General features: G+C 40.0%; 2 protein-coding genes across 6 annotated transcripts in view; both read right to left on the bottom strand.

Annotated features, from left to right (window-relative positions):
• Positions 1-1,249, bottom strand: part of SCAI (suppressor of cancer cell invasion) — a 135,993-nt gene extending 134,744 nt beyond the window's left edge. For 2 of the 5 annotated variants that reach the window (XR_004277268.1, XR_004277267.1), the window contains exon 1: positions 515-1,249. Coding sequence is in view for 3 of the 5 variants with exons in the window: in XM_032306664.1 (XP_032162555.1) it covers positions 515-567 (53 nt within the window). In the remaining 2 variants the exon portion in view is untranslated. The remainder of the gene's footprint in view (positions 1-514) is intronic. The other 3 variants (XM_032306664.1, XM_032306659.1, XM_032306656.1) reach the window with 3 other exon arrangements.
• A 582-nt stretch (positions 1,250-1,831) lies between these two features.
• PPP6C (protein phosphatase 6 catalytic subunit) overlaps positions 1,832-15,157 on the bottom strand; it is a 38,566-nt gene continuing 25,240 nt past the window's right edge. Inside the window, exons 4-7 of the mRNA XM_032306671.1 lie at positions 14,420-14,561; positions 9,361-9,440; positions 8,979-9,188; positions 1,832-6,937 (exon numbers count right to left, since the gene is read on the bottom strand). Coding sequence (XP_032162562.1) covers positions 6,689-6,937; positions 8,979-9,188; positions 9,361-9,440; positions 14,420-14,561 — 681 coding nt within the window. The 3' untranslated portion in view covers positions 1,832-6,688. The remainder of the gene's footprint in view (positions 6,938-8,978; positions 9,189-9,360; positions 9,441-14,419; positions 14,562-15,157) is intronic.

Raw genomic sequence — 15,157 nt, 5'->3', positions numbered from 1 at the left:
CCCCAATGTCTGCTCTGCCCAAACCCTGCTCTCCCTGCTAGTCCCTCACTCCATCCTCAGCTCCTATTCGTCACAGCCCCGCTCCCCAAAACCACCCACCTCCACCTACTCATTGTCTGCCTCGTCACCCCCGCAAGCCCCTCCGACCTCCCCTTTCCCGTGCCCACCCCCTCCCGAGCGTGCACTGCCCCTCCGAGCCCCGCCCCTCCAGGCCCCGCGCCCCCCGCATTCCACGGCCCGTCCACGGGGCGCGCGCACCCTGCCCCTCCCGGCCCGGCGCCCCCAGCCTCACCCCTCGGCGTCCCTTCCCTCACACGCCCCTCTCGTCCGGCCTCGAGGATGCGATCGCCGCCCAGCCCACTCCAGCGTCCCTGGACGCCCCCGAGCCCCCCCCACTCAGCCTGAACCCCCCGCCCCTCCCGTCTCGGAGCCCCGAATGCTTCACGGCCCCTGGGCCCGCTCCCGCGCCCCCACCCCATCCCCGACCCCGACCTCGACCCAGCTCCCGCCCCACCTGGCGGCCAGGCGACTCCGCGGCTGCTGGGGCTGCCGGGCTCCTCTGACCATCCGGCTCCTGCTCCGCCGCGGGAGCTGCTCCGGCGGCCGCAGGGCTCGCTCGGGAAGCTGAGGCGGCGGAGGCTGGAGTAGGCGGAGAGGCGGGAGGAGGGCCTCGCGCCTCTGCCTGGCATGCCGCGGGGCCCGCCTCCACCGCGCCTCTCCCCGACTCCCATTGGCTAGAGCTGTAGTGTGGCCGAAAGCCTAGCAGTCGATTGGACGCGCAAGCCGTCACATCCCGCCACCTAGGTTTGGTTGAGACTGCAGGTGGCGGCGGAGGTGCCTTAGAGATTGCTAGTAGGGCAGGGGAGACCCAAGCGCCACCGTGCGCTGGAAAGTAGAAACTGCATCTCAGGCGCCAGACACCTGCCGGCAGGTTCTCCTGGCTCTGCGTCCTGCATTCCACACACCTGCTGGCGCCCCCCAACACTGCACCACGCCAAGACCAAGAGCCAAGCACTGCAATTTCCCAAACTCTGGCAGGTGCAACAGTGTGGTAACTCTCCAGAAGGAGCTTCATTTTGAACCACCTCGATGCAGTCCCTGACTCTACATCATGCTGAAACGGTCTCACAGCTCACAGATACCCTTCATAGAGGATCCAGCAAGAAAACTGCAAGAATCTACCAAAATAAAGCATGTTTCAGATGCTCAGTTCTCTGAAGAAAAGATCACAAGCTTGTGGGCAAGCTTTCCAAGAAAGCAAGAAAAAAATTGCCATGAAAGAAAAATCATCACTGCAAACAGAACTGATGCCATAACTAAAAGCAGTGTGTTCCATTTTGGAAGGACTAAGTAGAATTGATCCTCGAGTGTGTGCTAACCATCCTGTGATACTGCAGATGATCGTAAATTAAATGCCAGTTAATCAATTTAAAAATAAATTTCACTGCATTTTTATTGTTGACAGACCTAAATACGCAATACTTTCAGCACATAAGCACAGTGTAAGTTATCGTTCCTCTTATACTTTAATAGGGCTATCCTTGAAGACACAGCTCATTAACATATAAAATTCTTCCTTTAATGTATTCTACAGCCTCTCCACATTCCACATGAACAGGTATTTGTTTTTGGTAGATCCTTGGCATCTATTTGAAACTGGGAGGAGGCACCAAACTTTCTTTTGCTATTACCTTTTTATTAGAAAATGTTTTTATGCATCAATAATGTGACAACCTAGAGTAGATCACATCAGCACACTAAGGACAAATCTCTCACTGGCCCTCACAAATGGCAGAAATTAGGATACTAGTTTTTCACAAAACCGAATTTATTTGACAGAAAGGACTTTTATTCTGAGATGACTCTTTTTACATCTTTCATGTTAAAAATGACATTCCTTCTATGAAATAATGATGACAAATTGTACTGGGGGTTCTTAAGTGGCTTTGACAAGGGAAAAAATGTTGTTGAACGTCTGTTAGTTCCCATAATTAACATTTTATGTAATCCCCAAATCACCAAACTGTGAACAGCCTTGATCTCAACCAAATCAGAAAAGGGGGGACAGAATAATTTGTCGGACAAGAGTGTGGCAGGTGGAATGGGAGTCCTGGTGGGAAGGGCCATCAACTCACTAGAAGACTAATTTTGAAATATCACTTATTACATTTCTTAAAAACAGGGATTAAAATTCTGTGCGGTTTTCAAGATCTTTCATAACTGGCCAACTCCTGATAACTGGTTCTGCCAATAGAGCTGTGCATTCATTTCTTAAACCTTCCCAAGGGGCACCCTCAAGGCCTATCTTCGTGTCATATGCAAGTTCTAATAATCTCTGCTTCTGTGATTTTACTAAATAAGAAATGTACATCCCACCATTCTTGTTTACATTTAATTCAAACTTCTTTTAAGCTTTCCCAATTACTCCATTCTACATCACTTTCTTCTCCAAATTTGTTGTACTTTCATAAGCTACACTGTATCAGCAATTATGTATTACCTTAAATTATTCTTACTTCCCACCTACATTTAATTAAAATGATATATTAGAATGAGCCCTCAATAAATGGCAGCTTTGGGCTAGGGACTGGGTACTTTATATGTGCTATTTTTGATCCTGAGATCAACTCTGTATGGTACTCTCTATTTTAGACACAGAATTTTAAGATCCAGAGAACCCAATTCACGCAGTGTCACACAGCTACAATAACCAATACTGCGTAAGATGGCTTAAGAGGGTTTAAGATGTATTCTCATATGCCCTAAAGAGGTTCAAGTTCCAGCTCTCCTATGCAACCTTGGCAAAGTTACCTATCCTAAATCTGTTCCTTCATCTGAAGGGGGACAGGGGGTGGGAGGTGGGGACAGGTAATACAGTCATAGAACCATGGCCAAGGTAAAGACAAAATAGGGCACATACGGCATTTACCTAAGTTAGCTCTTACTGCCTGGCAGAGCTGGGTTTTTTACCTAGATCTGATCCCAGAGCCTATATTCTTTACACTATTCCATAATGCCTCCATGCAATCTTTTAGATCTCATTCCCATTTATACACAAAAGCAGAGTGCTGAGAACAATAGTGGGTGTCTAGGGATTTAGTGGAATATACTTATGTAGCAAGTATTCTTGTTGATACACACAAAAAATTCCTCATAAATTTCATGCAATTTGAATAAAGGAAATATTTGAGTGATCCAAGCCAGCATAATCTCTCATGAGGGTAAGAAAGGCAATCACCAACTGACTGATAAGGAAATAGAAAATTAAGAGGAGGAGAATAAGGAACAAACATTCCCCCCGGCAGCTACTGTGTCTGGCACCACACCAGGGGAATTTCCAAATGCTTTTTGGTGTTTTACTACTGTATATTCATCAGCATGAAGGCGCACTGTACACATATAATTGAAAGGGTTGGGATGATCTCATGATGCATGGTTCTGGGCACTGGGTCCAGGACATAACAATGAAACTTGCCTTTAAAGAACTAGAACACTTAGCTCAAAGTCAAATGCAGAACAAGAGAAAGTTTCACTTCTGTTTACTAGTCAAGCAACCAAGTGAAGGAATAAGCATTTTTTTAATTTAAATTGTGTTATATAAAATGCTAACTTGTCGGGACAGGCTACAGACTATGCATTAGATAAAAGTTTCTGACAAACTTCCTACAATCTTTTTATTAATTTACACTGAGAGAATATAGCACCTTTCATCCAAGGAACTGAAGGTGCTTTACAAACATTAGCATTTAAAAAACAATTACATTTAAAAATCTGGATCCGTGCTGTTAAATCTCTTCAACTCCAGATACACAATTTTCTGGAGGCTGATGGAAAGCAATTCTATTTCTGACAACGAAAGAGGCTCAGAAAGAGTTCAGATTTGCTTTCGCAATACAGGCATTTTCAAAACCTGGTGTTGGGCTTACAAAGCAGAAACACACCAATCTGAATGCAATGAACAATATTTCAAACCTTATTTCAAAAGCAAAACCCAGGGTTTAAGACGTCACAATCTTCCAACAGTTCTGGTCATCCAGATGGAACAGGAGCTGATGCAGGTTGCATATCAGATGTGCTCTTGATTCAGACTTTTTAGGATCACACCCAAATGAACACATTTAAAGTAGTGAGATATTTCAGGAAAAAGCATTAACCTATAAAAAGCTAGCCAAGAGCATATCAGGAAAAGGGAAAGGGAGTAATTGGCAATTAAAAGTAGACAGTTCTCACTAGAGCCTAGGACACTTTATTAGAAACCAAGTATTATCATCAGCAAATAAAAATAGTTATTACCCCCATTAATACAACATAAAGGATTTTACATTCAGCCTACATACAGGGAGTAACAGAGCCTCCTGCCTACAAATCTATGACTTCCAAGTATCTTCCACTACATGATTACTCTATATCGTACATAGCCCTTATTTAGTAGAGGGATCCAAATGTTCCTTTTAGGCTTACAAAGTCCAATACATTCACTCTCTCTTCCCTTTACATGTCTAATAGTAAAAACTATTTTTTTCATGCAAAAAAGCCATTACTCAGCTGAAGAGAAAAAAAAAAGACAAAATAGAGATGGCAGTTAAGGAATGGACAGAATATTATTGGCACATGCCCAACTAGTGACAAACAAATGCAGTACACCATGACTTAAAAATAAAGGTCACATTACAGGGATAACTAAAACAACTACATCGTTCTAAGCTAAGGAGTGTCAAATGGGAAGGGAGGGCTGAGGTTACCGATTTTATTGGTACAACTTAAAAGCAGAGGAGAGCAAGCACTTAAAATACAATTTATGGTAACAGAAAAAAACACTGCAGAGAGCTGTTCAAAGACCACACCAAGTTGTCTGCATCATTAATTTCCAGTGTTTCACAATTATTAAAATACATAGCTACATATCCCTGTAAGATAAAAAATACCTTTCCCCCTGAATTACACTGGGGTCAGGGCAGTAACACAAAGCTACTGACCCAACAGTTCAAGTGTGTGCAGCAAATGTCTTAGCCACTTCTTTCATATAGCTATACAATTAAAAACTAAACAAGGAGCTAGGTGGTTGCAGAAAATAAAAATCAAAATATTATTGTGCTCATTTAATAAAAGAAAAACCCTGATGAAAAATTATGTGCCAAGAAGCTTAGACTATAAAGATTTTTATTGCATTTTTAGGTAACCTGGAAGTTCTTATCCTGAAGGGGAAAAGTTGGTTTTCAAAACTACCTGAACAGATACTAAAGTGCTTTATTAATTGGCTGGCTTCACAAAGATTTCCTGGAATGACAAAAATTAATTATAGTAGTAAAGGGATACCAACTATTTCACAAAATAGTGAATTCCAACATCATTTATGACCACAGTCATAAGAGACACTGGAACACTTGTCCTTATTAAGTGGACAGTTGCATATAAAGAACTGATCATCACACCCTTTGGATATTCAAATTACTTACACAAAGCCGAAACACGGTATCACAGACCTTTACAAAATAGGACAATTTGTTTCTTTCTACACTTTTTAAAATTTGCTTCAAATTACAGTTCACAAATACAAGAGTCCTGACTTTTCAACCTTTCCAGTTGCAGTTAAAAAATGAACACTTTCTAAAAGTTAAGGTCAAGTGTTACAGCAAGAGGAGAATGATTCCTATTGAAAAGTACACAGATTTTACTTAATGATACTCATGATAGATTGTAAACTGGATCGATCACATTCTACTTAACTGGTATCAAATGAACACATCAGCATTACAAGTATTAAATGTTTTTCTATTACTATAGAGAATATAAACCAAAACATTAATATGGCAGTTATGTTCTTTAGGCACAGTTTAGTGATTTTTATTTTTTTAAATAAATAGTACTGAATTTCAGTTGAAGTTTTAAACTCAATAACCAAAGGGTCAAAAACTCTGATTTGGGGGGTGGGGGGGAGAATAACTTTAAACTAACAATGTAAGCTGTTTAAAATTTCTAACACTTTAACCTATCTGGGTTTTATTTAAGATTACTTTATTAAAAAATACAAGGAATCTGAAAAAAGATCAATACAATTATCTTACTGTACAAAGTCATAAGCTATAGCAGTTTTAACTAAAATTTAAAAACACAACAAGGAGGGCAGCCCTTTAGACCAATTTATTTTATATCCATTTAAAATATCATCCAACAAAGGACAATGAAGTTTACAGCTGGGACAGGTATACATAACTCGAGGCATTTGCAGTCCATCGTGCCCATTGAATAACAACTTTGCTGCTGAAATTTCTTAAAACTTACCAAACTAAAACAAAAGCCTGAATGATACAAAAGGAGGAGCATTTCGGGGTAGTCTGTTCTGTCAATTGGCTTTTTAAAAAAAGAGGAAACACATCCTGTTTCCCCCAGACCAGTAAATAAGCAAGAGCTACATGCAGCAGTGTGAGAGTATTAAGACATTTCTCAAGTCTTCTCAAATGAGTCCAAGGTGGGGATGGGATGGGGGAGAAAACTGATAGAAAAACATTGCTATAGACACCAGAACAAACAATAAATTTAGATAATTTAAAATTTAAAAAAAAAAAAAAGGCAAGAGGCAGCATTTCAGCAGCAAAGTGCTCGATAAAAAGTATATTGTAGAGGGTAATACACGAAAGTTGGGGTAAGAAGAGGGAGGAAAAATGGGTCAGCAGGATGGGCGAAGGCCTCAAAGGAAATACGGCGTCGTTGTTCTGGGAGGAATAACACGTTCTGAATCTGGAACTGCCCGGAATAACTTTGGTTCTCTTGTATTTACATCTTTGAAGACCATGATCGAAGCAATATTTCCACAACGATAGCAGTAATTAGGAGCAGACCATACTGTTACAAGCTTCTCATCAAACATAAATTTATAGCCTTCGTGCACTAGTTGGTGTGCTCTGCAGATGAGTTTTAAGTTGTTGATATGAACAAACTGCAATTTAGAAAGGTTTTGTTAAGTATCTAGCACACTTAAGAAAAATCATGCTATATATTTTATACACACACACGAAAATAAGATTTACATAAAGTATAGGGGTGCCTGGGTAGCTCAGTCAGTTAAGCACCCAACTCTTGGTTTTGGCTCAGGTAATGATTTCAGGGTTGTGAGATCAAGCCCCTCGTATGGCTCCACACTGGACATGGAGCCTGCTTAAGATTCTCTCTCCCCTTGCCCAACCCCTTCCCCCTCTAAAATAAACAAACAAATAAATAAATAAATAAGATAAATCCTTTTACTACTAAAGTTCTCATGATTATAGAACCTACTCTACTGGTCATCCCCCTACTTCCAAAAGTACAGAGCTGCTTTGACTTAAGTTATAGAAATCACACAGTCACATAATTTATTAGAAATTTCTGGAAGAGGAGTGCCTGGGTGGCTCAGTGGGTTAAGGCCTCTGCCTTCAGCTCAGGTCATGATCCCAGTGATCTGGGATTGAGCCCCGCAGCAGGCTCTCTGCTCAGCAGGGAGCCTGCTACCTCCTCTCTCTCTGCCTGCCTCTCTGCCTATTGTGATCTCTGTCTGTCAAATAAATAAATAAAATCTAAAATTAAAAAAAAAAATTTTTTTTGGAAGTGTTCTTCTGTAAGCAGTATTAGATATGAAATAAAGTTTTTATGGGATAATGGAAAAATATGTTGCTATCCATATTTATCATTTACTGAGGGTTTAGTATGGTTCTTATAAGAATTCTGAGATTTATTCTTCTTTTGTAACTTAAGGAAACAGAGGGTCAGAGCACATAAATAATTAACCTAAATTATGTTGAACCTAACTCTCTGATTCCTTTGTGCTGGATTACTTCCCAATATAAACTCATCCCTATGTCCATATATAATGTGTATGTGTGTGTGTGTGTGTGTGTGTGTGTGTGTGTGTGTGTGTGTTTTTAAATTAAATACAGCTGAGGGATGCTTGGGTGGCTCAGTCACTTAAGCATTTGCCTTCAGCTTGGGTGGTGATCCTGGTGTCCTGGCACATCAGGCTCCTTGCTTAGCAGGGAGCTTGCTTCTCCCTCTGCCTCTGCCTGCCACTCTGCCTGCCTGTATGCTCTCTCTCTGACAAATAAAGAAAAATAAAATCTTAAAAAAAAACAAAACAAAACAGCTGAACTTCAAAAGTTGGACTTTCGCTATATATAGATACATAGATAGATATAGCTATATCTATCAAATCATCATGTTGTGCATCTAAAACTAATACACTGCTTTACATCAATTAATCTAAATTGAAAATATATATTAAAAATTTTTATATACAGGGATGCCTTGGTAACTCAGTCAGCTGAGCCTCTGCCTTCAGCAGGTCATGATCCCAGGGTCCTGGGACTAAGTCCTACCTACACTGGGCTCCTTGCTCAGCAGGGAGCCTACTTCTGCCTCTGCCTGCTATTCTCCCTGCTTGTGCTCCCTCTCTTGCTCTTGCTCTCTCTGACAAATAAGTAAATAAAATCTTTTTAAAAATTTATAGGGGCGCCTGGGTGGCTCAGTGGGTTAAGCCACTGCCTTCGGCTCAGGTCATGATCTCAGGGTCCTGGGATCGAGCCCCACATCGGACTCTCTGCTCAGCAGGGAGCCTGCTTCCTCCTCTCTCGCTGCCTGCCTCTCTGCCTGCTTGTGATCTCTCTCTGTCAAATAAATAAATAAAATCTTAAAAAAAAAAATTTATATATATATACATATATATATATACACACACATATATGTATATGACCTATCTTGCCCTTGCTATTATAATTAATTGCAATATTTAAAAAAAAAAAAGAAAGAAAGAAAGAAACATCTATTTTATACGTATTAGTAGACGGATACTGAAGGAGGTGCTTTCATTATGTCATCTCATCTAACCAGTAAGGAAAGACATAGATGATGAATTAGATGAGAAAAAGAAGGTTGTTATCTATAGTCACCATAGTTCTTTAAGTAGTCCATTAGCAACCAACAAACCATTTTTCAAAAAATATTGGCTTTACCTCATTTGTGACCTTTGCGCCAAAAAGCCAACCTGCTCCTCGGGGACTGATTGCCCAAGTATCCACATCTTCAGGATCTGACCAAACCAGATCACAAAATGCTCCTTTATGAGGAATTTCCTGATTCCGTTCAATGGTTCGAATTTGATCCAGTGTTTTGATATCAGGAGATAAACCACCATGAACACACAAAATCTGCTCATCTATTAACTAGCAAAAAGGATAACAGAGTTGAAAGCATAATGATAAACTCAGTCACATCTAAATTCATCAATGAATGTTAATGATGTCAATATAACTGAGATGGCAATTGGATAAGAGTATGCAAAGGGTTACTGACAGGAAAATACTCGAGGTTTTACAAAGATTTACATAAACTTACAGCTGCTACTGTGAGCATGTCGAAAACTTTGGTACAGTATCTCCAGGCATTAGCATTTCCATATTTGGTTTGGCACTCATCTGTGAAATAAACAGAAGAGTTTCTCATTAGTGTGAAGTTCTAAAGCTGCCAATAAAAATGAAGAATGCACCCAATACTAAAGAAGTTTAAATTAAACTAGGATGGCAAGCTATAACCTGCTAGGTCTTCCACGTAGAGCCATGAAGGAGACTTGTGTTCAACTAATCTAAGCATGTGGTCCTGCTTTTCATTCCAGAAGTGCCCCTAGAAAGCAGCTCAAGTTATTGATCAAAATGCTATGATCAGAAAGAGCTAACTATTAAATTCATACAACCCAAAACAAATGCTTTGGCCTATTATTTATTCATACCAAACAATTCTGTCAGAGTAATTTATTTAATGTGACCACCTTACTCTAGTAGGATGATCAAACAAATCAGAGGACCCTTAATTATAGGAGCATTGGAGATGCCTATCTCAACACTTCTCAGGCCTAAGTTGTCTCTTTTAAGATTTTCTGCAAATTGCACTATGAAATACTTGAACTCCAGGAAGCACACCTGCAGTCATCACTGGAGACAGACCGCCAATCAGGTTCTGACATATTCCCAGCTGAACAATTTCTCTGCTGTCTACAACAGTTAATAGGATATAGGGCTCTTCTTCCATTAATATCATGGAAGTTCTGTTTGACTTCTTCCTTAGTTAAAAAAACCAAAACCTGACACATCACTATTGCTGTAAGTACAATTGAAAATGCTACAGAAGACTATGGGGTATGGTGAAGCCTCATGATTTTCTAAATTACCTCTATGTGTGAAGCAGGATCCTTAAGTAAACCTGTCATGAGAGCACTAACGTTGGGCTGAGCTTGCAGGCAAGAATCTTGTCTTCTTCATCTTTATACAAATGCAAAGCGTTTGGTTCACAATAACTGATCAGTATGTGTCTATCAGTGTGAACTGAATGCTCAATATAGTTAATAGCTATATATGGACTTTTTTACTACTTTAAAATCAATGTTAACTTCCATGATAACTAAAATTATCTCCCGCCTGAGAAGCTAGTGGTCTTCCTTTTATTAAACAAAATAACAGACCAGCACAGCTTGAGAATAAGAGAATTCAATCCTAGATGTTGTGCTGTTGTCATTTTCTTCAGTCAAGGTATCTTGATTAAAACGTCCTCTTTTGGATGCCTCTGTGGCTCATACAGGTAAGCATCTGCCTTTGGCTCAGGTCAGCATCTGCCTTTGGCTCAGGTCATGATCCTAGGGTCCTGGGATCAAGTCCCGCATAGGGTTCCTTTGTCAGTGGGGAGCCTGCTTTTCCCTCTATCTGCCACTCCCTCTGCTTGTGCTCTGTCTCTGACAAATAAATAAAATCTTTAAAAAATTAAAATTAAAATTAAATTAAAATTAAAAATAAAAAGTCCTCTTTCCTCTCCCCCTTTATCCCTTTGTCCTACGTTGATAAATGTGGGTCAAATTTTGGGATGTAATTATAATATTAATAATATAATATTAATCTCAACTTCATCTTAATCTCAATCTTTTTTTTTTAATTTTTTTGTGATGATTCTATTTCTTTATCTGACAGAGAGAGAAAAATCACAAGTAGGCAGAGAGACATACAGAGGTGGGGGGTGGGAAGCAGGCTCCCTGCCGAGGAGAGAGCCTGATATGGGACTCGATACCAGGACGCTGGGATCATGATCTGAGCCGAAGGCAGAGGCTTAACCCACTGAGCCATCCAGGTGCCCCTTAATCTCAATCTTAACTAAGTTAACACCACAGTATTGTACTATCCAAACTACTGACTATTTTGCAAAAGAATCAAAAACTTCAGGAGCCTGGGTGGCTCAATGGGTTAGGCCTCTGCCTTCGGCTCAGGTCATGATCTCAGGGTCCTGGGATCGAGTCCTGAATCGGGCTCTCTGCTCGGCAGGGAGCCTGCTTCCCCCACCCCCCACCCCACCTGCCTCTCTGCCTACTTGTGATTTCTCTCTGTCAAATAACTAAAAAAAATCTTACAAAAAAAAAAATCAAAAACATTTATTTTAAATGATACTTGGTATTTTGTGAGTGAAAATCAGAAGTAACTTGTAAAAAAGAAACAAATATTAGCCATCTAACTTTTCAATTACTATAATCAAAGTTACATAAATCATAAATTATCAGGGTGCCTGGGTGGGTCAGTCATTAAGCGGCTGCCTTGGGCTCGGGTCATGATCCCAGGGTCCTGGAATAGAGCCTCTCATCGGGCTCTCTGCTTATCAGGAAGCCTGCTTCTTCCTTTCCCACTGCCCCCACTTATGTTCTTTCTCTCGCTCTCTCTCTCTCGCTCTCTCTCTCTGTGTCATATAAATAAAATATTTAAATATATAAATAAATCATAAATTATAAAAATTTCTCAGTTTAGTAATTGATAATGGCTTACAAAAAAAAAAAAGAGAGAGAGAGAGAGAGAGCTTAGCGTATCTTTGTTATGACAGAGAAGAATCCAAAATATAAGATCTAAAACTAAAGGGCTGGGGCGCCTGGATGGCTCAGGGGGTTAAAGCCTCTGCCTTCAGCTCAGGTCATGATCCCAGGGTGCTGGGATTGAGCCACGCATTGGGCTCTCTCCTTGGCAGGGAGCCTGCTTCCCTTCCTCTCTCACTTTCCCTCTACCTGCCTCTCTGCCTACTTGTGTTCTCTGTCAAATAAATAAAATCTAAAAAAATAAAAATAAAGGGTTATGAAATTAATATTTCCAAATATCTCAGTATCTGCCTCAATTAGGCTTAAGGAAAATTCATGTTAATAATCTCAACAGTTCTGCCATCTCCTTCAAAGAGCTTCCTAACCTCATTTTTTAAAAAAGTTTTTTGTATTAACATATAATGTATTATTTGCCCCAAGGGTTCAAGTCTGTGAATCATCAGGCTTACACATTTCACAGCACTCACCATAGAATATATCCTCCCCAATGCCCATAACCCAGCCACTGTATCCCTACGCCCCACTCCCCAAAGACCCTGTTTGTTTTGTGAGATTAAGAATCTCTTACAGTCTTTCTCCTTCCTGATCAAATCCTATTTCATTTTTTCCCTCCCTATGTCCCACAACCCTCCGCTCTGCCTCTCAAATTCCTCATATCAGAGATATCATATGATAATTGTCCATCTGTTGATGGACATCTATGTTCTTTCCATAGTTTGGCTACTGTGGACATTGCTGCTATAAACATTCAGATGCATGTGCCCCTTCAGATCACTACATTTGTATCTTTAAATACCCAGTAGTGTGATTGCTGGGTCATTAGGTAGCTCTATTTTCAACTTTTTAAGGAACCTCCATACTGTTTTCCAGAATGGCTGCACCAGCTTGCATTTCCACCAACAGTGTAGGAGGGTTCCCCTTTCTCTGTGTCCTCGCCAACATCTGTTGTTTCCTGACTTGTTAATTTTAGCCATTCTGACTGTTGTGAGGTGGTATCTCACTGTGGTTTTGATTTGTATTTCCCTGATTCCAAGTGACGTTGAGCACTTTTCATGTGTCTGTTGGCCATCCAGATGTCTTCTCTGCAGAAATGTCTGTTCATGTCCTCTGCCCATTTCTTGACTGGATTATTTGTTCTTTGGTGTTGAGTTTGATAAGTTCTTTATAGATTTTGGATACTAGCCCTTTATCTGATATGTCATTTGAAATATCTTCTCCCATTCTGTCAGTTGTCTTTTGGTTTTGTTGACTGTTTCCTTTACTGCGCAAAAGCTTTTGATCTTGATGAAGTCCCAATAGTTCATTTTTGCCCTTGCTTCCCTTGCCTTTGGCAATGTTTCTAGGAAGAAGTTGCTGCAGCTGAGGTCGAAGAGGTTGCTGCCTGTGCTGTCCTCAAGGATTTTGATGGACTCCTGTCTCACAGTGAGGTCTTTCATCCATTTGGAGTCTACTTTTGTGTGTGGTGTAAGGAAATGGTCCAGTTTCATTCTTCTGCATGTGGCTGTCCAATTTTTCCAACACCACTCTGACCTCATTTTTCTTTTCTTACCACATTTTTAAAAACTTTCAACCATATAAAAGTTTGAAAGAAGCAGATATTTTGCTTTTAAACGTTAAGTTCCATTTCTGACCCCTCAGGTTCTAGCATTCTCTGGATGGAGCAGACAGATAAGATAGATATACACATACACATACATACATAATTATATATATTATACACATACAGTATTAAACACATGTAAAAGAATATTCATTCAGCGATGTGTATAAGAGCACCTTAAAAACAATTCCAGGGGCGCCTGGGTGGCTCAGTGGGTTAAAGCCTCCGCCTTCGGCTCAGGTCATGATCCCAGGGTCCTGGGATCAAGCCCCACACTGGGCTCTCTGCTAAGCAGGGAGCCTGCCTCCCCCCACCCCCACTGCCTGCCTCTCTGCCTACTTGTGATCTCTGTCTGTCAAATAAATAAATAAAATCTTTAAAACAAACAAACAATATCAATGTCCAATGGTAAAGATACAGGTTTAATCAATTATAATAATTATAATCCATACAGTGTAACGCAATGCAGCTATAAAAACAACATCACTGAAGTGAAGAAAGGCTGGTGGCATTAAGTGGAAAAAACAGGTATGTACACACACAAATATGTTTACACACACACACACACACACACACACACACATTCTCAAACTTTGAAGCATAGAACATTCACATTCAGCAGATTCTAGGATTCCCACCACAAAAGGTTTTCAGTGGGGTCCCAGCAATGTACCTTTTAAACAAGCACTCCTAATGATTCATTTGAGGTAAACGGAGGACTACACTTGGAGGCAATGATCTAGGACAATGGATGCTAAAAAGTTAAAAATAGTTCTCACTCCATGGTAAGGTTCTCAACTGACTGGGGGAAGAGGGAAGAGTTCCAGGTTGAGAAAGTGGAAAACGATGATCTGTATTTCTAATTTTACTGTAAAACACATGTATGACTTGCATGGCTTTTCTCCCAAAGAGGAAAGTAAAACAATATTCAGAATCAGAGAAACAGAAAGTCTTACCATAAAATCCATACACCTGTGTTATCTGTCTACTCTCATGATTTCCTCGCAAAAGTGTAATACGATCAGGCCATTTAGCCTTTAGTGCAAGAAGGTAAGTGAAGGTCTCCAAACTATAGTAACCTCTGTCTACAAAATCACCCTGTAAAGTAAAAACTTAAAGTTAGAAACAATATAATAGCAATAATATTTTTTTAAATTACACCTAAATGTACAAACCGAGAGACACAGTCAAAAATAACAAAAATGAAGAGTCACATGTTGAATTACTTGGACACTAGGTTTTAACAAAAAAACTCAAATCAAAGTAAATGAGCAGTCTCTACTAAATGTGCTTGTCTTATGATTCAGGAGGCCTACAGGAAATCTGCTGTGCAAGTCTCTCAAGGATCTTCCCTACAAAACCACCATTTTTCCAATTCTCTATTACCAACATTAGCAGATGTTTCTAAAAGGTCATATGTGAATCAAAAATTTTAAAATAAATAAAATTTTAAAATAAATTTCAAAAATCACTCTATTATTTTAAAATATTTATTTATTTAAGTAATCTCTATACCCAACATGGGGCTCAAACTCACGACCCCAATCTGAAGAGATAGTGTTCTTGTAAAAGCAGATACGGTAATTAAAACAGTGTTCTAGGTTCAGCTCTGCATCTAACAACTGCTTGTAAAGCCATACTATTTATACTTCCCATTAATGTTTTAGTTGGAACAATGTTAGATCAATAGGAAA

This window comes from Mustela erminea, chromosome 12 (assembly GCF_009829155.1).
Source record: "Mustela erminea isolate mMusErm1 chromosome 12, mMusErm1.Pri, whole genome shotgun sequence".
Taxonomy (NCBI): domain Eukaryota; kingdom Metazoa; phylum Chordata; class Mammalia; order Carnivora; family Mustelidae; genus Mustela; species Mustela erminea.
Note: the sequence above shows the minus strand (reverse complement) of the source record. Positions and strands in the feature narration are given on the sequence as shown.